At 36.4% G+C, this 24,351-nt stretch overlaps 2 protein-coding genes and 1 long non-coding RNA gene across 4 annotated transcripts in view; 2 read left to right on the forward strand and 1 right to left on the reverse strand.

Annotated features, from left to right (window-relative positions):
* Window positions 1–24,351, forward strand: part of LOC309506808 — an 83,908-nt gene that overhangs the window by 23,980 nt on the left and 35,577 nt on the right. The window lies entirely within an intron of this gene.
* Window positions 1–24,351, forward strand: part of LOC309505841 (uncharacterized protein) — a gene marked incomplete at its 3' end in the record, with an annotated part of 48,901 nt that overhangs the window by 9,583 nt on the left and 14,967 nt on the right. The window lies entirely within an intron of this gene.
* On the reverse strand, window positions 2,151–14,671 carry LOC309506736 (cilia- and flagella-associated protein 57-like). The gene is made up of 10 exons (XM_082180679.1): window positions 14,552–14,671; window positions 10,861–11,051; window positions 9,829–9,984; window positions 9,554–9,712; window positions 7,253–7,396; window positions 6,812–6,928; window positions 4,281–4,415; window positions 4,051–4,194; window positions 3,603–3,764; window positions 2,151–3,474 (listed from the first exon to the last, which is right to left on the reverse strand). The coding sequence occupies exons 1-9, from the start codon at window positions 14,661–14,663 to the stop codon at window positions 3,678–3,680; spliced, it is 1,245 nt and encodes a 414-aa protein (XP_082036805.1). The 5' UTR covers window positions 14,664–14,671; the 3' UTR covers window positions 2,151–3,474; window positions 3,603–3,677.

The raw sequence follows: 24,351 nt of genomic DNA on the forward strand, positions 1-24,351 counted from the left end.
GGGATGATCGCAGTGGTCGTGCAATTTTTAGAGCCACCATGTCCCTCTCAAGATTCCATGAAATCAGCAGAGCTCTGCGCTTTGACGACAAGCTGCAAAGACCAGCTCGCTGTAGAGAGGACAAGCTTGCTCAATCAGATCCCTGTGGGAAATGTGGACGCATCGCCTGATTTCATGGAATCTTGAGAGGGACATGGTGGCTCTAAAAATTGCACGACCACTGCGATCATCCCACAGGCAACGTGTGGACTCCCCTCTGGACCTGTAGACGCCGGACAAAATCAGTAGCCCCATGTAGGCACGGAGATCTTTGGAGTCCACCCCGGTCCAGTTTCTCATTGTGCAGCGCCCATGGAGGTTGGTCATGCTGACAATGAGGTCAATCATCTCCTCCGTAATAACAGATTGAACACAGAATCCTTGTTCTGGACCCTTGCGATGGCATAGCGCGTCGGCCCTGGAGTCACTCCTCTGGCAGGCTGAAGAAAGGGAGTTGTCTCCACGTTGGTGGAAAACCACAGTTCGCCGTTTCTCCCAATCCACCCAGATCCAGGATCCTCCGAATCCTCCTCGCCTTCAGTGGAAGCTAGAGAGGATGATGAGGGTGCCACATCCAAATCAGGATCTGACTCTCCTGAGTCTGTGGTGTCAGAGGGAGAAGACGATACATCCTGCAGCTCTCTGGAGGGGTCAGGCTACATAATCATCTCTAAAACTTCACTACAAGTCAAGCCCTTTCTCATGTTGCTTGCTGCTCTTCTCACCATCAAATGACCAGCATGCTTGCATGCAAGTGTTTAAATCCACTTGCTTTGTTTTTGTTTAGTCTGCATTTCTCACCATCAAAAGGCAGCAGTTGCATAAATACACTTACTTTGTTTTTGTTTACTCCATGTAGTTCTGAGAGCTGAGGTGCATATTTTGATTTTCTCAGACACATCAAGGTGAGTTCTCACTCTCTCTCTCTCTCTCACACACACACACACACACACACACAATATGCTATTATACTCCATATAACTCCATGTAAAAGCCAGAAACTAAGCTTTTTTTTTGCACAGGCCTATCTAAAGGGTTAATGGTGCCACCTGGTTATCAACAGTAAAAATGACCAATTTTACCTCTTCCCAACAGGGAAAACCACCAACAATAAAAAATGCATGATTATATGGTGTCATGGCTTTGCAATAAAAAAATGTGGTTATAATGGAAGTCAATGGGGCAAAAACAGCCACGGACAGTAAATGAGGGAAAAAAAGTTAAAATCTGATGCTGCACAAAAACTAACAATGCATCAAAACCAATGTTGTTTCTAATCTTTGACATGTCCAAGACTGTGATAAAAGGTAAAAAAAAATCCAGTCCACAATCACATTTTATAACTGAAAATAAGTCATTTTGTGTGTTTTTTTCCCCAAATCAGTGACATAATTTATGAATTTGGCAATTAAAGAGTTAAAATCCTAATTTTTTTTAAAACATTTAGTAGTTTTGATCAGGACTGAGGTTGATTAATAGATTTATGCAAAAAAAATTGAAAAAAATATTTATCTGATACATTTTTACAGCAGTTTAAAGTAGTGGCTGTTTTCAGCCACGAACATAACGAAAGGGTAGTGAATTTGAACAATGCACAAGGGTTGAGAAGAGGATGTGTGACCTCTGGAAGCATCTCTTTCAGTAGCTTAGTCGGTATAGGGTCTAACATACATGTTGTCGATTAAGATGAATTAACGAGTTTAGTAAATTCTTCCTCTCCTATAGCAACGAATGAATCAAATTTTTCTTCAAGGAGACTACAATGCACTGCCTGATGCGATACTGTAGTAGACGGTTTCATAGTTATAATTTTCTCCCTGATATTATCAATCTTGTTAGTAAAGAAATTCAAAAAGTCATTACTGCTGAGCTGCTTGGAAACGTCTGGGGTTGAAGATTTATTTTTCGTTAGTTTAGCTACTATTTCAAATAAATACCTAGGGTTTTGTTCATTTTCTTCTAATAGGTTTGAAAAATAAGCAGATCTAGCAGCTTTCAAGGCTTCTCTGTATGCAATCGAGCTCTCTTTTCATGAAATGCGAAATACCTCTAGTTTTGTTTTCTTCCAGTTGCGCTCCCTTTTTCTGGCTGCTCTCTTAAGGGCCCGAGTGTGCTCGTTGTACCACGGCGTTGGACTATTTTCTTTAATCTTCTTTAAGCGCAAAGGAGCAACTGTGTCTAAAGTGCTGGAAAAGAGAGAGTTAAAAGTTTCTGTCGCAATATCTAGTTCTTCTAAGCTATCCGGGATGCTGAGATGATGAAACTGATCAGGAAGATTATTAATAAAGCAATCTTTAGTGGCAGAAGTGATAGGTCTAACATATTTGTAACACGGAGTCGGCTTTGCAGCCTTGGCTAAATGAAGTTTACACGAGACTACATAATGATCTGAGATGTCATCGCTCTGCTGCAGAATTTCAACGGCATCAACATTGATTCCATGTGATAATTTTAGATCTAGAGTATGATTACGAGAATGAGTCCTGACACGTGTTTTCTAACTCCAATAGAGTTAAGAATGTCTTTAAATGCCAATAACAATGCATCTTTTTCGTTATCTACATGTATATTAAAATCACCAACAATTAGGACTTTATCTGCAGCCAATACTAACTCTGATAGAAAATCAGCAAATTCTTTGATAAAGTCTGTATGGTGCCCTGGTGGCCTGTATACAGTAGCCAGCACAAATGTTAAACGTGATTTATCATTTACACTAGATAGTGTTACATTTAGCAACAACACTTCAAAAGAATTATATTTAAAACAAGACTTCTCAGTAATTCTGAAGATATTACTATAAATTACAGCAACACCTCCCCCTTTGCCTTTCAGACGAGGTTCATGCTTATAACAGTAATCTTGCGGGGTGGTCTCATTTAAAGTAACGTAATCGTTTGGTTTTAGCCAGGTTTCTGTCAAACACAGCACATCTAGATTTTAGTCTGTAATCATATCATTAACAATGAGTGCTTTTGAGGTAAGGGATCGAATATTCAGCAACCCGAGCTTTATCATTTGTTCATCCTTTTTATATCTGTTTTTTATTTGTTGAACATCAATTAAATTTTTACCCTTGAATGGGTTTAGGAGTTTTTGGTATTTACTAATTCGGGGAACAGACACAGTCTCTAATATGTGATGATATCTAAGTGAAAGAGGCTCTATGTGATGGGATTTATCTGACCTCGGTGACGTGAGACAGCTAGCAGACGGTCGGTTTAGCCAATCTGTCTGCTTCCTGACCTGAGGCCCAGATTGTCATGTTTGAGCTCTAAGACTATGTGCCATATTACTAGAGAGAAGAGCAGCACCATCCCAGGAGGGATGAATACCATCTCTTTTCAACAGGTCAGGTCTGCCCCAAAAACGTTTCCAATTGTCTATGAATTCTCTGCTCCGTCATCAAGCCAGCCCTCCCTGCTGAAGCTGCACCTGAAGCAGGACAGAAAAAGGGCAGCTGAGAACCTCCAACATTAACATCTGAGTTGGTCCATTATTATCCAGTGGCATTTTGTTTCAATCCTGAAAGGTTAACATTTGTAAAGATGTAAAGAACGTACCAAAAACGATCAGCTTCAAGTCAACATGGGTCACCTCTTGTGTTAGCAGAGCCCCTTGTTCTTGTTGAAGTTGGTTTACTTCTCGTAGTTGTGCAGCTGCGTTCGGACTGTGTGCAGTTCCTGACGCAGATCATTGATCTCTTTCAAAAGATCTACATTTTCCTGAACACAGATGGCAGATGTGAGAACTTTCACACAAACAGAAACAATGACTTAAGGAAAATCCGGCCCACATCTGGTACACAAGGAATCCACATTGTACCAGATGTGGGCCGGATCTGGGCCGACACTATGTTGCTGTCTGGGATTATATTTCTATAGGTAGACGTGGATCTGCATTACTGACATGACCCTGCCAGAACTAACGCTATGCTTGATTTCTACATGCACGTGTCCGATTTAGACTGAAGATACTCATTTCCACACTGTCATTTTTTGTTCCTCTCACCTTCAGCTTCGTCGTATTGTTGGCCTGGAAGTCGTTTGTATCTCTGCTAATCTGTTTCTTCATAGTAGTGATAATCTTCTCATAGTGCTCCCTCAGTCTGCTGTTTTCCCTCTCCATATCTGTGTCCACTGCCACTTTCTCCACCTACAGACAAACACAACACAAGCTCGCTTCACTGGAGGTCAAAATAGACCGAAATATGAATAATAACCCCAACGTCTTGAGCTTACCATATCTGACGGCTGAACGTAACATTTATAGAGCTCTATAATGTTGTCCTTCAGTCTTTTTGGGTCCTGAATGCATTCCACACATGTGTGAAGGTCAGCTTTAAATCTCTGTATCAGAACCCCAAAGTCCTGCACCTGGAGAAGACATCAGGATAGGCACTCGTAAATTATAGTACAACTAGAACATTAGTTGACTATTTCATTGTCAACTAATGTTCCCATAAAGGTCAGTTTTAAAAACAATTTACAAAATAATTCATAATAAATAATACTGTTAAAGGTCATCTTTAGCAAACCTCAAAATGAAAATTTTCCATACTGTATATCATAATGTAGAAGTTCACTTTTATTATTCACTTTTAGTACTAATTTTAGTTAATAGAATTTTTTATTTTTAAGATCTGTAAAGAATATACTGTACAAAACAGCCATTTATTGGTTATTGTCAATAGCATGAAAATTATTTCTGTCAGGGGTGTAAAAGTACTCAAACTAAAAGTATGGATACTGAGTGAACATTTTACTTAAAGGTACATTTCTGAGAAACGCTGTTGAAAGTGAACGGAGCAGCAATTACAACAAACTTGCAGCCAATCAGCAGTAGGGGGCGTATACAATTTTAAATTGTACGCGAGTATTATAAAAATAGAACAATAGCAAAAAATAACGATAATATAATTACAATACTTTTTCCACTCCCTGGTAAAAACGTCAATAAATAGCTAATTGTTTTCAAGGTTCATAACATCTAATAAAAAAACGTTTAAAGGGGTCATATAATGGTACATGCACTTTTACCAGTTGATTGTACTGAAATGTGTGTTGGCAGTGACTGTACACAACCATCATAAAATGATAAAAATCCATCCAGTGTTTTTTTTTTATCTCCTTATATGTTTTCCAATCTCTCAAATCAAGCCGTTCGACCTAGTGACGTCACACGGTCGGACGCCCCTCCCACGATTGTTGATTGACAGCAGCATTTCAACACAGACCCGCCCTCGCTCGTGAGGGAGCTGTCTGTCATCATAGTCCGCGCGTCATTGTTGATACGCTCACTGGAGTGATGTCTATGAGCATAATGGCGTCTAAGCGATTGTGGTGTTCTGTTCTTGGGTGTAATAACGAACACAGCAGTCATTTTGTTGTTCCTAAATCCGAACCGCTGAAGACGCAGTGGCTGAGTTTTGTTTTCGAAGGGAATATTCCCCACGATCAACGTCAATGCTTTCATGTTTGCGCGAATCATCATTTCACACACCAGACTGCTTTACAAACGAGGTCAGTGCTGGTTTTGCTAAGAAGCTGCTCCTGAAAAAAGGATCGGTACCAACTATTCGTGTTCCTGCTGCACCTCTAGAAGAAGAAGTGAGTGTAACGTTTTATTAATCATTATATTAATCTTTGCAAATCGCTTGCACGCTTCACGATGAATGCGGCTAAGGTTTACACTCAGGTACATTACGGCATGTTTTCTATGTACGACGTTCTCAATATAATTAATAATCCCACGTTTATAATGAACAACGCGTTATGGTTATTGTGTTATTATTTCAAACGGTGTACGCACAGAACAGAGGGGCAGGGTGAGCAAAGCTCATTATCATTAAAGACCCATGCACTTAAATGGCGTGCTGAAAACAGGTAACATGAGTGTTTTCTTACAATACTAATGATAATTTTTAATTAAAGCATATTACAAACTTTTAATTTAGACCCTAAAGAATCATATTAGCTTGTACAAAAATGGCATTATATGACCCCTTTAATAATGGCCAATATGAATTTTTGGTAACACTTTAGTTTAGGGTCCAATTCTCACTATTAACTAGTTGTTTATTAGTATGCATATATTACTAGGATACTGGCTGTAAGCACATATTAATGCCTTATTCTGCATGATCATATTCTATATCCCTTAATCCTACCCAATTCCTAAACTTAACTATCTTACTAACTATTAATATGCAGTAATAAGGAGTTTATTGAGACAAAAGTCATAGTTAATAATAAGTTCATTGTGAATTGGACCCTAAACTAAAGTGTGACCGAATTTTTATTTAAATTCTCTTTGAAGTAAAATGACTGATTTAATTGTCATTCACAATGTCGTAGACAGCTACCACTGACCAATCAATTTTGATGTTATAAAAATAAGTCAAATCTCAAAACACCATTGCAAAAATATAGGAGTGCTTTCAAGTCAAAATAAAATTGTAAGGAGTAAAAAGTTTAATTTCTTTTTCTTTGAAAATGTAGTTAAGCTAAGCATTCAGATTAAATCCCCCAAAATAATACTTAAGTATAGTAATCAAGGAAAATACCCAAGTATTTTACATAATTGATAATCCCTAATTATGTTCTTAATAAATTATTGCACACATAATGTATTAAGTCTGTAAAAATTGTCAATGACCAACTAATTTTATAATTCTTTTATCATTTATGACTTATTGAAGGAAATATTAAATATGGACAGTGGGTTCTAAATTTAAGGAACAGTAAGTTCGCAGTACAAACACAGTACTAACCTTGTTCATTTCTTTGTGTAAATCTTTGTCTTTGGCTTTCAATTTTAAGTTCAGTTCATCAATTTTCAGTTCCAGTTTTGTGTTCGTCTCATGGAACTCCTTCAACTCTCCCGCCATCTGGAACACACACACACAAACATCTTTTATCACACTGTGTTCATAACAATAACCTGGTTTATATAAAATGATTGTTTTTATTTACATCTGACAATGTATTCTGGATACCACTTTATTTCGATAGTCCTCTTTGGACATTCTACTAACTATAAGTAACTTTGCAAGTACACGTCGACTTCTTCAACTAACCCAAACCCTAACAGTCTACTAATACTTTAGTGATAGTTATTTGACATGCAGTTGCAAATTAATGAGAGTTAGTTGACATGTAGTTGCAAAGTCACTTATAGTTGTGTGAGACATGACATATATGCAGTAAAACACCTCCTGGATCTGCTCCTTCTGCTCTTCAGTTTGATGATTTTTTGCTGCAAGCTCCTCCTTCGTTAATTCATAGCTGAACTTCGTAATTTCGAGCGAATTGTTAAGTGCGCTATTCCACCTTTTCAGATCATATATGCTCTTTTCCTGTTGAGACAAAGCAGATATTCCTTTCATGTACAGTCCATTGGACTCAGATGGCATGAATACAATACTAAATTTGTTTTTGCCAATATTAATTAAACTACTTGAGGCTCTGTGATTGATTTTCTTAAACCATAATACATTTATTTATCAACAATGTTTACTTCAAATGCACATCTTTCACTCATTCACGCTTTTATCTTCTCTAATCTCTTGATTATTGTAATGCTATGTACACTGGCTTGCCTAAGGGTTCTATACAGTTGATACAACATGCAGCAAACAGAGTTCTAATGAAATTAAAAAGGAGAGAGCATATTACACCGGTTTTAATGGAAATACATTGGTAACCAGTTCATCAAAGGAATGACTTTAAGGTTCTTTTATTGGTTTATAAAACACTGCATTTCTGGCATCTTTATACATTTCAGACTGTCTGTCGAGATACGTTCCAATTCGTAGTTTACGATCCTCTAGCGCTAATCTTAAACAATCTGGTGGTACTTCTTTTAGCCACTGTGCTCCAGAAATTTGGATTGTGAATACTAGCATTCATATTTTAAAAAGGCGGGTTAAGACATATCTTTTGACAGATATCTGTCTGTTAAGACAGACCCTTTGTCTGCCTTCTAGACCAAATGGTTGAGCACATTCTGAGTCACTAAATTTTATTGAGATGAGTACTTAACTTAACTCAAGCTGATTGAGCCATCTCTACCATCTGGTTGAGGTATGTTATGCCAAAAAAAAATCCACTAGATGTCACACTGTCAATCAACAGCACTTGTCACAACACTTCCTCACACATGGATTACAGAAACAAACAAAAATCACTCCTGCCATGTGAACTGTTTTTGGTGAAATTTTGCAAGGTAAGCATATTTTTGTGACATATTACACTGTAAGAGCCCTAACTTTACAAAATTATGTTACTTGATGCCATGAAAAAAACTTTAGTATGTTTTTAATAATTTTTCAAAAACATGCTCAACCAAACGGTTGATTTGTCACATAATGGTTAACTGTCACCCCCCTTTTTGAGAATGGGCATTAAAATGCACTATTAAAACTTGGTTCTTATTCAATAATGCTAGTTTGGTCTTGTTTTAAAGAAAACATTCAGCAGATTATTGCTGTAGTGAAAGCACTTCAAAAAATGAAAGTATGAAGTTTAAATTTACAGTAAATCAAATATACTGTACTTAATAATTTTTTCTTTTAAATAAAATATACATTTTAATAAATATTTTTTACAATAAAATTACTATAAAATCAAAGCCATATATCTAACCAAGTTGTGTTCCAAATTTGAAGTTGATATCACAAAAATGCCACCGGGTGACATACATTCCATTGAATTTAATTGTATGCATTCTGCCGTAACAAATTAATAACATTTCTGTCCAAATATCACTTCTGTCACAAAATATGGAACCTTGAGACTCTTGAGTTGCTTATCAGTATAGCAATATTTTACCTTCTGATTCTCTTGTAGTTTTTTTAAAAATGTTTTATCATTATATATATTGATATTGAGGTGAAATGATATGGCCAATACCTTTATTTTACATAGTGAACCTTTTATAGTTGTTTTCGAATATCTTTATATTGGCATTGTGTGAATTTGTATTCCCAATATTTGTTTTTATGCTTGTGAAGCACTTTGAGCTGCATTCCATTTATGAAAAGTGCTATACAAATTAATATGTCTGTATTAATAATAAATATGATAGATTAATTACTTGGAGTGGTTTCTATGACTTTGGAGGGTGCGAAATTAGCAATTTGTAATCCGTCTACAACTGCTTAGAAAGGCAAATGTTGTTTAAGGAACAGGGATAAAAAGTGACAAGAGAGTTAATGTGAATTTTAGTTCTAATCAGACTCGACCGTTAGTCACTTGATTTCTACAGGATTGCGTCTGATAGTGGTGCCCACACTGAAATCTCACTGGAACAAAACAAAGTGCTGCTCTTGAATACTGATCATCAAATATGGACGAGGAGAGACTGATTGTAGACGCATGATTTGTGATTGTGTCTTGTCATTCAGAATGATCAACTTCAGCATAGAAAGACAAATTGCTTATTACAATTTAAATAAAACTGACTTGACTTGCTTTTCCTCATGTCATTATGAACAGGGTTCATGTGTGCTCACCTTGTCCTGCATAATTCCATCTTTATTCTGAATTTTGACCTCCAACTTAGTGATGCCATTCTCCAGTGATATGATCTGCGACTGTAGCTCCTGCTCTTCCTGGTTCAGCGTATCAATCTCCAAGTTCCCGTTCTCAATTTCCGACTGCAGGCGTTTACGCTATACGACACACAACCCAACCTACATAAGATTCAGCTCACTGCATATACAGTATGCCGTCTTTTATACACTGTACTTTGCAGGATTGAACTCAAAACCGAATTATAGTCACTCACCAACTTTTCTGTGGTCTCACTTTGTTCCACTTTTTGTTCCTCGAGTTTTTGCTCGTATTTCATGCGGAATTCACAGATTTCGATATCTGTGTCCACCTCCTTTTTCTTTATGTATTCTTCTAATTCCCGTATCTTCTGCTGGGGTTCATCCTGAAACTGCAAGGTGGAAAGAAAAGGGCAAGATATTATTCTGTTAGCAAATTTCAATATGCTCCTCACACAATCGTAGGACTTCACAAGACTTATATAACGACAATCACACTAATATGGATCATATGGTGGTCTTTTTTTTTTTCTTTTGGAGGTTGACAGCCAAAGACTGAATAATTAAATTATTAAACATACAGTAGTGGTCAAAAGTGATGTCCAGAAGGGATTTTTTATTACTCTACAAGTTTGATTAAACCATCAAAATATGGGGAAAATATTTTATATATATACATACATTTTTTTTATATATTTTAAATATGAGTGAAGAACAAAACACTAAAATTGGTTAAGATATTTATCTGACTAAATTATTTGGAAAAAAGGCAAATTACAGCAACAGGTTTTATTTTACTAGTATGCTAACAAAAAAAAATCATAGAAAAACAAAAAAGCTCACAGGACAAAGGATACACTGACTACAACATAATCAGTGATTAATATATCATTGGTTCTCTGTTGTATTTGCATGTGTTCATCATTTCTTTGTATGACAGCCTGGCCAAAAATTACGTCCACACAATTTGACATGTTTCATAGCGTTATCACAAATAAAACAACACATTTTTCAATAATATTTGAATAAAGGGTGAAGATGTCAATTTTCCTAGGCCGGACATCACTTTTGGCCACTACTGTATCTCCGTTGGTGCTTCACATGGTTTGCTGGTCACCAGCATGGGAAACATTTTTGCTTGAGAACAGAATGAGTGTGTTGGTCCATCAGCAGGACCAGCACTATAATAAACCAGCCTGGACCAACATGGAATTCATGCTGGGTTTTTCAGCAGAGAATGTGGCTTAAGTGTTCGTAGTTTCCTTTACCTGGTTCAACAGCATCGTCTTCTCCTCCAGCTTGGCCTCGTAAGACTGCATCATGTCCTCCAGGGCTCGGGTCATTCTCTCCTCCATGCTGTGCAGCTGCTGCTCACATTCCTGCTCAACGTTGTGAACCTTCAAGTATAGCCCATGGTATTTTTCGAATTCCAGCATGAGCTTCTGGTTATTGGTTGACTCTGTAAAAAGCAGTTCAGTTCAGTTAGCGCATCGCCGAAGATCACTGGCGCCATCTTGTGCACCGAAAGCCCATTACAAGCACAGTTCTGCTGCTATGCTGTGCTCAGGGCCGGTTCTAGACATTAGGAGGCCCTAGGCAAAATTCATGTTGGAGGCCCCCCACCCCCAATAAAAAACACTTGAAACAAATATGATTCCTTACCTTTTTATTTATACAACATTTAATTTTAAATTTAGTATATTTGTACTTACACAGAACATAAGTTTGGACACATTACTATTTTTAATGTTTTTGAAAAGTCTCTTATGCTCATCAAGCCTGGATTTATTTGATCAAAAATACAGAAAAATAATATAGTGAAATATTATTCAAATTTAAAATAATGGTTCTATACTTTAAAATATATTTCTGTGATGCAAAGCTGAATTTAGTGTCACGTGATCCTTCAGAAAACTTTATAATCTGATGTATTATCAAATGATAGAAATGGTGCTTAATATTTATTTTATAAATATTAAGGATTTTTGATTATTAAAAAGTTGTTTTAAAAAAGTCTTCACAATCACTTTTTATATATTCCTGTTTTTTTCTGTATTTTTGATCAAATAAATGCAGGCTTGTAGAGAATAATAAGAAACTTATTTCAAAAACATTAAAAATAGTAATGGGTCCAGGCTTTTTACCAGTACTGTATTTACATATTAATCAAACTTAAAAGGTAATCTCTTTTTTGTTTAATGAAGATGTTATTGTTGTTGTTGTTATTTTAATGTTTTATTCATTTATTCACAGTAGATGAACATAAGTGCGTTTATCATTTTTTTGATAAAAAGCTGCGGTTGGGCAGGATTTTTCCCTCCCATTTAATCAATATTGACTGCAGATATTGTCATATTATTGATATCAGTAATATGATATTATGTATTGCATTGTTACCTTAAATATGCTATACACAAATCAAGTGGAAGAGAAAGACACGATCGCTACTGAGCAGAAGAAAAAAATCTAAACTATTATTACTGGCGTAAGTGATGTCAGGGTATAAACCAAACTTTATTTCAGACCCAGAGGGATCCATAATACAATACGAGACACATACATAATAATACATAAAAAAATAAATAAAAAAACTTCCACAGTGTTCAGTGTCTAACATACAGACATGTACGCCAGTGGTTCCACAGTCTGGACGAAAATCTTACAGAACTACGTCCAGGGTTAACCAGCACAGCGATTAGGTCATTTTTTGACTCAGACACCCTACCCATAAATCTATACATCAAGTTAGGTAAAACTGCAGCACAGGTAGGTACCCCAACACTAACAAACATATGGCTTGCACTGGAGTCTCTTGGAACTCTTAGCAGCAGCCTCATGCTGTCATTATAAGCCACTATGAGCTTTCTAATGCTGCCTTACCTATAACGACACCACAGATAGGCAGTATACAATGGTGTACAGTACGTTCTAAAGAGATCTTCACAGGGACAGAGCACATACTAAACTTACGACACAACATGTTCGCTTGAGCATACAGCTTACGACGCTGCCTATAAATATCCTTGTCATCGGACAGGTCATTTGCAATAATATGGCCCAGATATGTAATATCTGTGCATACATCAAGTACAGTACCAGATAGATAGAAGTCAGGAAAGTGTGACTGTCTATCTTCTCTACTCCTTATAATCATAATTTTACTCTTTTTTGGATTATACTTTATATCAAAATCCACACCATACTGTGTGCATAGTCTCAGAAGCTGTTGTATACCTGCAGTCCTGCACTATATGGGCTAAAAATGACCAAGTCATCAGCATACATAAGGTGATTAATTAGTGAGTCACCAACCCTACAACCTGTACCACAAGCATTTAAAATCACAGACAAATCATTCATATACACATTAAAAAGAAAAGGAGACAAAATTCCACCCTGGCGAACCCCATTGGTCACTTGAAAGGGACCTGATGTTACACTCCCCCATTTAACTTTCATTGTCTGATGAGAATACCAATAGACCAAGATTCTAATAAAAAAAACAGGGACCCCACTTTTAATCAATTTTAAAAACAATTTTTGATGATTAACACGGTCAAATGCTTTAGAAGCATCAATGAAGCACAAGAACATTGTGGAATTTTGTTTATTATATTTATCTAAAATTTCCTTTAATGCAAAAATACATAAATCAGTACCATGCTTTCGTTTAAAACCAAATTGATTATCAGTAGACAGGATATACCTCTCAAGTCTACACAATATAACTATCTCCAGCACTTTTGACATAACACTGGCCAAAGCTATTGGCCTATAATTATCTGAGCTATTCAGCTTCCCCACTTTATCTTTGATAACAGGTACCAGCTCAACAGACAGCATAGAATCAGGTAACTCTCCATGAACAAAAAACCCTGTGTAGCACATAGCCACCAGAGGACACAGTTTCTTACTGGCAAGTTTAAGATGTTCAGCTGTAATATGATCCGGACCACATGCCTTATTATCTCTTAGCTTCAATATTACTTCATGGATTTCAGAAGAAGTGATAACAACATCATCATTATACTCCACATTATCCACCACAAACAGATTACTTTTTACACAGTTTAGTAGTTCACAATAATGTTTCCGCCATAACTGTGAAATTTCATCAGGACCACTCACACCATCTATGTTAGACGGAAGAGATGTTTGCAATTATTAATAGTTTTCATTTCTTTCCAGAAGTCATTAACATTATTATTTTGCAGCTTCCATGCCAGTGAATCAGACCTCATAATGTTTTCATTTCTTTTAATATAGCGAAATGCACATTTAAATCTGGCATTAGTCTTTTTTTTTTTTTTTAAACAAGGGGCCATGCCTACTTTTGCCTGACTTAGCCCATTTTTTAAAAGCATTTCGGGCCTCTACATGAAGCTCTTCTACGTGATCCTTCCATCCTGGCTTAGCAATGCACACATTTTTCCTAGTTTTATATAGAGGCCTACTCGAGATACTGAGAGACTCCACAATGGCTTCATACAGGAACATAAATCCTTACGGTGTTGTACATTCTTACAGTTCATATCCCGACACAATAAAGCATCTTTTGGGACCTCAATATTGCCCAGCAGAGCATCTGAATGAATGATCAACATATCTATTAAGATCTTTCTTAGAAATTTTGGACCAATTTATTTTCTCTACTACATCAATGCCATTGTCCACAGGCAACAACAACCGGTATATTGCATAATTAATTACATAGCAGTATAATCTAATCATCCGCAGAATTTAGAAGATAAACCCATAGATATGAGATCCTTTATTTGAAACATTTAAAAATGTTTTAGTGTGTTGGCTTTTTAACTTTGAATACAAACGTCAATTGTCTTTAACTTTTGTAGCTTTGTTAGTCAGCTCCCGATGCGATGTTATTCATTGTACGCGCAAATTCAAAGCGTCGGATTAATTATGTGTCATTTCTGATGTGTATTTACTCGGTAACGTTACCTGTTGTGTGGTTCTCCCAAGCGTCTCTCGGGTTAGCAGTCGGCTCACTTGTCCTGCGAATCAACGGTTTAGCGTCCTCGGACAAGCTCTCCATTGGGAAATTTGCAGACATGATAAGATTGACTGAACAACACTGTCTGTGACGTCATATGGAACGCGCGCTTTCTGTGACGTCACAGCCACTGGATTAATCTCTTGTTCTGTGAAGAATTAATAAAATATTACTTTTGGTCCTATATTCATGATTTCACATTTTAATATCCATTGTAAAATGACATTAAAAGCAGAAGTTCTGTTTCATTTCATTTATTAAAAATTCAAGCAACTCACTTTAGATTATTATTATGCATGTGTGTGTGTTTGTGTGTAGTGCGTGTTGTAATATAACTTTGTAATAGCCTATATATATATATATATATATATATATATATATATATATATATACAGGTGCTTCTCAATAAATTAGAATGTCGTGGAAAAGTTCATTTATTTCTGGAATTCAACTTTACAGGTGAAACTAATATATTATATAGACTTTGAATATTACATGAAAAAAAAAAAAGGATTTTAAATACAGAAATGTTGGTCCTCTGAAAAGTTTAATCATGCATATGTACTCAGTACTTGGTTTGGGCCACTTTTGCTTATGAACAGTTTCACCTGTTAAAGGGACTATGTGTAGCTTTTTAGGTATTTTATTATCTAAAATCAATATTTTTATTCATAAATATGCCCTCAATGGTGTACAAATACCTATGCCAATGATCAGACTAATTCTCGTAAACGAAGAATTTATTATCTTTATATACATAGGACGGGTAGGTCCACGGAGGCTTCCATGTAGTTCCGCCATCTTGAAAAACTATAATAACAGAGAGGGACAAAAAGTACTAGGCCAAGGCGTTTCCACAACGCGTTTTCTTTCAGAACCAGCGTCACGTGACTGAAGCCAGCAGAAGCGGAGGCGCAGAGCAGTGAGAGGCGCTTGTCACTGCCGCGGCAAGTTTAAAAGGATGCACACTGCACGATTATTTATACACCGTTCATTCATACATATGCTGAGTCACAGGATAAGGAGTAGAGTTCTCAACGGGTCGGGTCGGCCCGACAAACCCGACGGGACCCGCGGGTTCGGGCCGGGTTCGGGTCGAAAATATAAGCAAATGACTCGGGTCGGGTCGGACCTCGGGCTTAATCTTTTCCGCTCAGTAAAAACAAAAAAAACATTTATTAATCATCGCTGCTGTTCACCGTAAAGAAAGTCTGGCTGCTGCGTGCAACGTGCATCATGGAGAGGGGCGGGGGCAGACGCCGCTGCGTGCACGCCTTTAGCCTGGAGAAGAAGATGGAGTTGGTGAAAAGTAAACTTGCCGCAGGTGAATTCACCGTCGCTACTACAGCCTATATATTTAAAGTTTATTGTTTCAGTTGTTTGTATTGTTAAAAGGCGTGAACATTAAAGGTTGATTTGAATTCGCGTCTGCTGGTCATGATAATACGTGTATGAGAAAAAAAAAATTCCGACGCGGCGTCGGGCCGTGGGCCGGGTTCGGACAGATAATTCATGTTGATGTGTCGGGTTACATCGGGTCCGGGCTTTAAAAGCCACGGGCCGGGTCGGGTCGGGTTGTTATTTTCAGGCCCGTTGAGAACTCTAATAAGGAGTCCTTGTCGTCGAAAAAGTCCAAAATAGACCGTAAAAGGAAACGGGACCGGAGATTACAAAAACAAGGGTTAATGTCGGGATAGCTAATGCAGGAGAAAGCTTTCAAAAGAGACCCTGAAGTTGCCTGCTTTCTTCTCGACAGGTAAGTCAATGTTACGGTCTTAATTACAAGCTTTTTTTCATTGCTTGGTTGTGTACTTTATTATATAGACAGTCGAACATTTATAGTTAAAAGTTAAACAGGCTCTTTGATGAATAGCAGCTATTGAGTAAAGGAACGTTAGAGAAGGCTCTGATGATGATGATATCTAACAATGATATCTAACAATGATTTTTTACTTCAAAAAATATAACGAGTAAAGGCGGCATTACTACTAATTACCATAGTTAATGTTTTTCACAGTCAGTAATTGATAACTGTAACATTCTTTTTTTCGTTGTTTCAAGTTTCAGTTTGTTTTAAATAACAAACCTGTTCACCCGATGAAAAACTCGAAGTGCTATTATAAGACATCCTGTCATAGCTTTTTGGTACATAACGGCAACCGTAGATGCAACGCGCATTTGAAAAAGTGAGGCGCTGGAGAGCATTATTCGTTTGAATGCAAAATACAATTTCACCACTAGATGGGAGAAATTCCTACACACAGTCCCTTTAAGTTGAATTCCTGAAAAAAATGAACTTTTCCATGACATTCTAATTTATATATATATAATTTATAATAATATATATATATATATATTATTTGTAATATTTTATTGAGCTTGTTATCTTCGAAAAACACTGCAAAACAATGCATCTCAAATCTCAGATTCTTCTCAAATTCTCAGATTCAAGGCTTAATGCTGTTATCAGAAGGGGCTCTCTAACAAATAATGCATAGTTGTTAAATTATAAAAAGATGCTTTAGAAATATGCTACAGTATAAGTGTACATGTAAATACTGTTTGGAGAAATGTGTAAATATATTACACAATTTCTATTGTGATTGTGGAAAAGGTCATGACTTTTAGGGCTTGAACAGTTATAGTTAATTGTCTAAATATGCCCATTTAAAATATTCTGTAATTATTCTGAAAAGTCATTGTTGAACATGTATTTTCACCTTAAATACTGCTATTTGCAAGCTTAAAGGGACTGTGTGTAGGAATTTCTCCCATCTAGTGGTGAAATTGTATTTTGCATTCAAACGAATAATGCTCTCCAGCGCCTCACTTTTTCAAATGCGCGTTGCATCTACGGTTGCCGTTATGTACCAAAAAGCTATGACAGGATGTCTTATAATAGCACTTCGAGTTTTTCATCGGGTGAACAGGTTTGTTATTTAAAACAAACTGAAACTTGAAACAACGAAAAAAAGAATGTTACAGTTATCAATTACTGACTGTGAAAAACATTAACTATGGTAATTAGTAGTAATGCCGCCTTTACTCGTTATATTTTTTGAAGTAAAAAATCATTGTTAGATATCATTGTTAGATATCATCATCATCAGAGCCTTCTCTAACGTTCCTTTACTCAATAGCTGCTATTCATCAAAGAGCCTGTTTAACTTTTAACTATAAATGTTCGACTGTCTATATAATAAAGTACACAACCAAGCAATGAAAAAAAGCTTGTAATTAAGACCGTAACATTGACTTACCTGTCGAGAAGAAAGCAGGCAACTTCAGGGTCTCTTTTGAAAGCTTTCTCCTGCATTAGCTATCCCGACATTAACCCTTGTTTTTGTAATCTCCGGTCCCGTTTCCTTTTACGGTCTATTTTGGACTTTTTCGACGACAAGGACTCCTTATCCTGTGACTCAGCATATGTATGAATGAACGGTGTATAAATAATCGTGCAGTGTGCATCCTTTTAAACTTGCCGCGGCAGTGACAAGCGCCTCTCACTGCTCTGCGCCTCCGCTTCTGCTGGCTTCAGTCACGTGACGCTGGTTCTGAAAGAAAACGCGTTGTGGAAACGCCTTGGCCTAGTACTTTTTGTCCCTCTCTGTTATTATAGTTTTTCAAGATGGCGGAACTACATGGAAGCCTCTGTGGACCTACCCGTCCTATGTATATAAAGATAATAAATTCTTCGTTTACGAGAATTAGTCTGATCATTGGCATAGGTATTTGTACACCATTGAGGGCATATTTATGAATAAAAATATTGATTTTAGATAATAAAATACCTAAAAAGCTACACATAGTCCCTTTAATTTAGGTTCTCTGGGTTTGAGCAAGAGCAGCACCAAACCAGTAGGTGGTGCTAATGTCCCAAATTTAGGTACGTGTTAACACGCGATTTACGCGTTAAAGGTATAGCGGAGGATCTTTCCAAATTTTAGATAAGACCCGCCCTCTCCACTTTTTGAAAAGTTTGATTGATTCACCAGAGTGATTGACAATTAGGAGGACCAATAGTTTAGACTACCCACCAGGAAGTAAAACATCCTCCGCTATACCTTTAACACAACAGTTTCACACGTTTTGACCCTTTTGGCCTTTTTATTTTTTTAAATGTTAAAAATTTTATTTAATGCAATAACAAATACAGAACAAGACAATAATTAACAAAGAACAATACACAATAGTTTTTGGAGTACCTCAAATAATTTAAATATATATCAAAATCTTTCTTAATAAATAAAAAGAAGGAGTTTGCACTTGTGAATATAAAATTTGGCAAGAAAAAGTAGCAGGTTGAAAATTAATTTAAAATGAAAAGGGTCTAGATTCAGAGACTCACCAAAAAAACATTTTTTTTGGCTTATACAGAAGTTTAAAGATAGATACCTTTTAACAAAATTTGAAAAGTCAACCCAAAAGATTTTGCAATATATACATTCCCAAAATAAATGAATAATTGTTTCATCAACCTGATGACAAAAAGAGCACAAGGGGGAAATACTAATATTAAATTTAGCAAATTTATAATTAACTGGGTAGTAATTGTGAATCATTTTAATAGAAACCTCGACTTCTTTATTTGATAGAAAGATTTTTTTCTGAAGGAGCTAGAAATCCTCCCATACTATCTATCTATAAATTACAGATAAGTGTGTGTGTGTGTGTGTGTGTGTGTGTGTGTGTGTGTGTGTGTGTGTGTGTGTGTGTGTGTGTGTGTGTGTGTGTGTGTGTGTGTGTGTGTGTGTGTGTGTGTGTGTGTGTGTGTGTGTGTGTGTGTCTGTCTGTTATTCGCATATCTCTCGAACCGTTAGTCCGATGGATTTCAAACTCGACAGGTGTCTTGCTATGGGCACGAGTAAGTGCAGTGCCAAGTTTGACGTTGTTTGGATGAGAAAATATATCATTAAAAATACCAGTAAAAGAAGCACTTAGAAGGTTGTGGTTTAAAAATAAACATTCTGATTTAAACACTCTGTCAGCTACACTGTTTACTTTTGAATATTATATTTTATTCATGGCCATCATTTGTAGTAACCTATTCACAAACTGTTTGCTCAAGCGTAGCATTTTTTCGGAGTTCACTGTGTAGCCTGCTCCCTGAAATCTGTAAGGCACCTACGCCGTTTACTTCTGTATATTATATCTATTTATAAATTACGGGAACGTCTTTCTGTGTGTGTGTGTGTGTGTGTTATTCGCATATTTCTCAAACCGTTAGTCCGATGGATTTCAAACTTGACAGGTGTCTCGCTACGGGCATGAGTAAGTGCAGTGCCAAGTTTGACATTGTTTGGATAAGAAATGCAAAAAATATCTGTAAATATATATCGGTAAAAGAAGCACACACTGGCTTTTGCCACTCTAGCCACTCTGGCTTTTGACCCTCACAGAGAGGGTCGAAGAAAGCAGCGGAGCTTAAGTAGCTTGGAGTTCCCTGTGTAGCCTGCTCCCTGAATCGTGTAGTTCAATGTTCCACATTTATTGTATGTCATTATGTCAGTATCAGTATTTGGTTTCTACCATGCACAAATAAAAATGTCACTGAACTTTTGCTGTGTAATTGTAACAATGAGCACTCAAATACACCAAACCAACAATTACTAAAAACACACACAAAAACTTTGCACACACTTTGCACTGCTCTCTGAATCGACGCGCTTATTCATTTGTGGATGTTAACTGAATCTGTAAGTCAGCTATGCTGTTTACTTCTGAATATTATATTTCATTCTGGTGCGCTTAACGTTATCGCTACTGTGTAATAGTAGCCTATGCTATTCACCAACTAAACATATCCTATTCAATGCGTTCACAGTCTCTTTCACGGGCATCTTTTGTAGTTGCCTATTCACAAACTGTTTGCTCAAGCATAGCGTTTTCTCGGAGTTCACTGTGGGCTTTCTACCTTGCAGAAATAAAAAAAGGCAACAAAACACACACAAAAACTGATTTTGCACGGGCATTTTGCACTAGTATCATCAAATTTGTTATTCCAAAAGCTTACACAAGCAGGTAAAGAAATGTGTTCTCTGTTAAGAATTGAACAATTTTCTTGTTAGACAATCTGCTGAGAGGACATTGATCAACAAACAGATTAGTGTTGTCAAATATAGGTGGAGAGCATAGGGCCAGGTTTGACTAAAGGTTTCACACAATCAGGAATTGCCCCAAAAACTATGCCGTATTATCTCGGGGGGACTGGAAAAGAGAATTCTTGCATAAAGTGTTCATAAGAGAGCAAGACACCCCTTTCATCTAAAAGTTGACTCACTAAAAGTATGTTTTTGTCAAACCAATTAGATTTAGAGATTTATAATAGAGATAGAGATTTATTTTTATATTTAATATTTTGGTTGTTCCATATAAAATAGCTATATGGTGAAAATGTATAATTATATACTAGGGACCAGCATATTAAAGCTTGTTTATGAAAACTAGAAAAAGGTAAAGGTATTTTAGAGATGTCATAGTTGCAGCGCAACAAAAAATGTAAACCTCCAACTGAACTGAAAATATAATTTGGGATAATATTCCAAAAAGATGTAGGATTGTTCAAAAAAGATTTTATCCACTTAACCTTGAAAGAATTATTAAGAGTGGAAAAGTCCACTAAGTCAAAACCACCCATTGTCCGATCAGCTATCATAACACTCTTTTTAATTAAATGACTCTTAGATTTCCAAACAAAGTTTACTATCATTTTGTCCAGCATTCTACAAATTTCCACAGAAACATCCAGAGCCATTGCAGGATAGACAACCCGAGATAACCCATCTACTTGTATCATCAGCCAGTTGGCTTATTAATAATGATTTGCAACAGAGATGCCTTTCAAATTACTAGTTTGAATGTGGATGGCTAATAATTGCATAGGAAGCAGAAAAAGATACGGCGATATTGGGCAGCCTTGAAAGATGCCTCTGTCTATATTAAATCTATGAGTAGTACCATGCTGTAATTTAATTGAACAAAGTTTGAATTGCATTGATAAAGTTGGGGCCAAAACCAAAAATATTCAAAGATTTAAGAATAAAAGGAAACTCAACAGAATCAAAAGCTTTATAAAAATCAAGAAAAAACAAGAAACCGTCATCAGCGATCAGATCAGAGTAATCTAAAATATCAAGAACAAGCCTAATATTATTTGAAATAAGTATATCTTTCATGAAACCTGACTGAAAGTCATCAATTATATTATCTAAAACACATTTAATTCTTTTAGCTAAAATCATGGCTAATATTTTGTAATCATTATTTAATAAGCTTATAGGTCACCAATTTTCAAGTTGAGCAGGGTCCTTTTAAGGTTTAGGGATCAAATTTATAACACCCTGAGTCATAGAGCTTGGAAGAGTTCCCTTATGCAGGCTTTCTAAATATACTTGGAGAAGAAATGGAGAAAGAAAATTCAAGAATTTCTTATAGAACTCTGTGGTCAAACCATAATTTCCAGGAGATTTATTAAGTTTCAGCTTGTCGATCGCCTCAGAAATACCTTTCATTTGAATAGGAGATTCACAGACTTTTGCCAATTTCATCATTTTTTGAAATACGGTCTGAATCAAGAGAATTAAAAAATAAATCAAAATTTTGTTGAGAGTGTCTAGAACGATAAAGATTTTTATAAAATTCTTCACAATACTTTTCTTCACAATGATCTTTTAAAACCACTCCATTTATGTTAAGACTGTTTATAGAATTGAGATGATTACGCTGTTTCTCTAATCTAAAAAAATAATTGGAATTTTTTTCTCCCTCTTCCATCCATCTCCTTCTTGAACGAACAAAAGCACCCTTTGCTTTACATATATACAAGTTATCTAATGAGTTCTGAAGTTCAGCCATTTCTAATTTCTGGACAACATTGATACATTTTCAAAGGGGATGCAGGAGAGACGGACAATACTTTTAATAATTTTAAGTTACTCTAATTTGTCTTGCTTGGCTTTTTGAGATCCAACTTTGAATAACATTAACCTAATATTGTATTTTAATAGCTCCCAATTAGAACCAAAGTTATCTTCAGCTTGAGCTTTATTAAAAAAAAAAAATGAATTTTAGAAATTACAGACTGACAAGTTTCCTCATCCTCTAATAAAGCAGAGTTTAGTTTCCAATATGAACTGTATGTTCTTGAGTAAGCTGGGTTATCAAAAGACAGAGTAATAGACTTATGATCGGACAGTGGAGAAGGCAAAATTTCAACCTTATTGACGTAATCAGATAAAGAGTCAGATATTAACCAGAAGTCAATCCTAGACCTCAATGAAGAGCTGTTAGACCAGGTAAATTGTGAAGCATGATGATGTTTTTCCCTCCAAATGTCAGTCAGACCAAAACGGGAAATCAATTCACAGAGGCCTGATGATCCATTAGATATTCTAGGTGGTGATCTATCCAAAGAGCTGTTAATAGTTTGGTTAAAGTCTCCACCCAAAATAATAAGCAAATTAGAATATTTAGATTTAAAATAGTCTAAATATGTTTCTATCGAATTAAACAATTTTAAGTTATTTTTTGCAGTGTTAAATCCATAAATGTTACCCAGGACAAAGATACAATCATTTAAGGTAACTAAAAAAAACTAATAAAAGAAGTGACCTTCAGGATCAGAGATTGTCTCTATTATTTTACCCTTAAACTTGTGCTTTAAAGTTAAGACTCCTGCTGAAAGATTAGAACCATATGAAGAAAACAATTCATCACCCCATTGTGATTTCCAAAACTTAAAATCACTAGAGTTTGCATGAGACTCTTGTATAAAACAAAAATCAGAGCTAAGAGATTTAGCATACATAAAAATAGCTTTACGTTTGACGTCATTACGTAACCCTCATGCATTAATGGCAACCGCAGATGCACTAATAGTCTGTTAATCTTTCAATAAGCATTTTGAAGATTGAGAACTGTTACTTAAGTCAAAAACATGACAAAAAATGGCAGAAAAGTACCACTAGCAACATCGTCAAATTCAAATCATTCAACGACCTCCATGTCTTGCAAATTAAGTTCTTTGCCATCAACGTGTAAGCCTTTGGACCAACGAAGTAAGCGCGTTGTCCTTGCTGACGTGCTCTCTCAACTAGTGGCCAAAGTTTGTTACGCTGCACGCGATCCTCGGGGGACAAGTCTTCTGCGAAACGCAAGTGGTGTGTAGCAAGATAAGGAGAGTTCTTTACGGCTTTCCAAAGAGCATCCCGAAAATAACGCATTGTGAACTGCAGAATAATTCCGCGTGTTTTTTTATTGACCCCGTCGCTCCTCACTCTTCCCAAACGATGTGCCACATCAATTAACTAGTGAGATCTACCAGCAAAAGCTGGGACAACAGCCTCGCATATATCCAGAACTTTCTGCCTGATGTTTTCTCCTGGTTGTTCGGGTAAACCGTGGAGCCGCCGATTCCATCTCCTTTTGTATCTGGAGAGATCCTGTACTTTATTCTCCAATTCACAGATTCGTCTTTCAGCATTTGTCACTCGCTTATCAACTCGCTCCACATTCCCCTTAACATCTTTAATTTCTTCTGCCAGAAATTTGACTGATACCTTCACTTCTTCGATGCCTTTATCGAGGATGTCGGCTCTTTCATTAATGACGGACTTGAGTGATGTTATTATCATCATGGCTAAAGGGGAATGCAGATCTTCATCATCATCATCATTCTTGCCTTTTTTGCGCGGTGGTTCCTTTATTGGAGTTTCAGGTAGAGGAACAACTGCACCAGAGTCGAAGTCCA

Source organism: Leuciscus leuciscus, assembly GCF_965113295.1.
Source record: "Leuciscus leuciscus genome assembly, chromosome: 9".
Lineage (NCBI taxonomy): Eukaryota > Metazoa > Chordata > Actinopteri > Cypriniformes > Leuciscidae > Leuciscus > Leuciscus leuciscus.

Excerpts from the sequence above, each read along its gene's own strand:
- LOC309506736 (XM_082180679.1), bottom strand. The coding sequence starts at position 14,663 with ATGTCTGCAAATTTCCCAATGGAGAGCTTGTCCGAGGACGCTAAACCG. Across the intron at positions 9,713-9,828 it reads GTGAGACCACAGAAAAGTTG|CGTAAACGCCTGCAGTCGGA; the intron begins GTGAGTGACTAT and ends TGTGTCGTATAG. Across the intron at positions 7,397-9,553 it reads ATGGAATTATGCAGGACAAG|GAAAAGAGCATATATGATCT; the intron begins GTGAGCACACAT and ends TTGTCTCAACAG.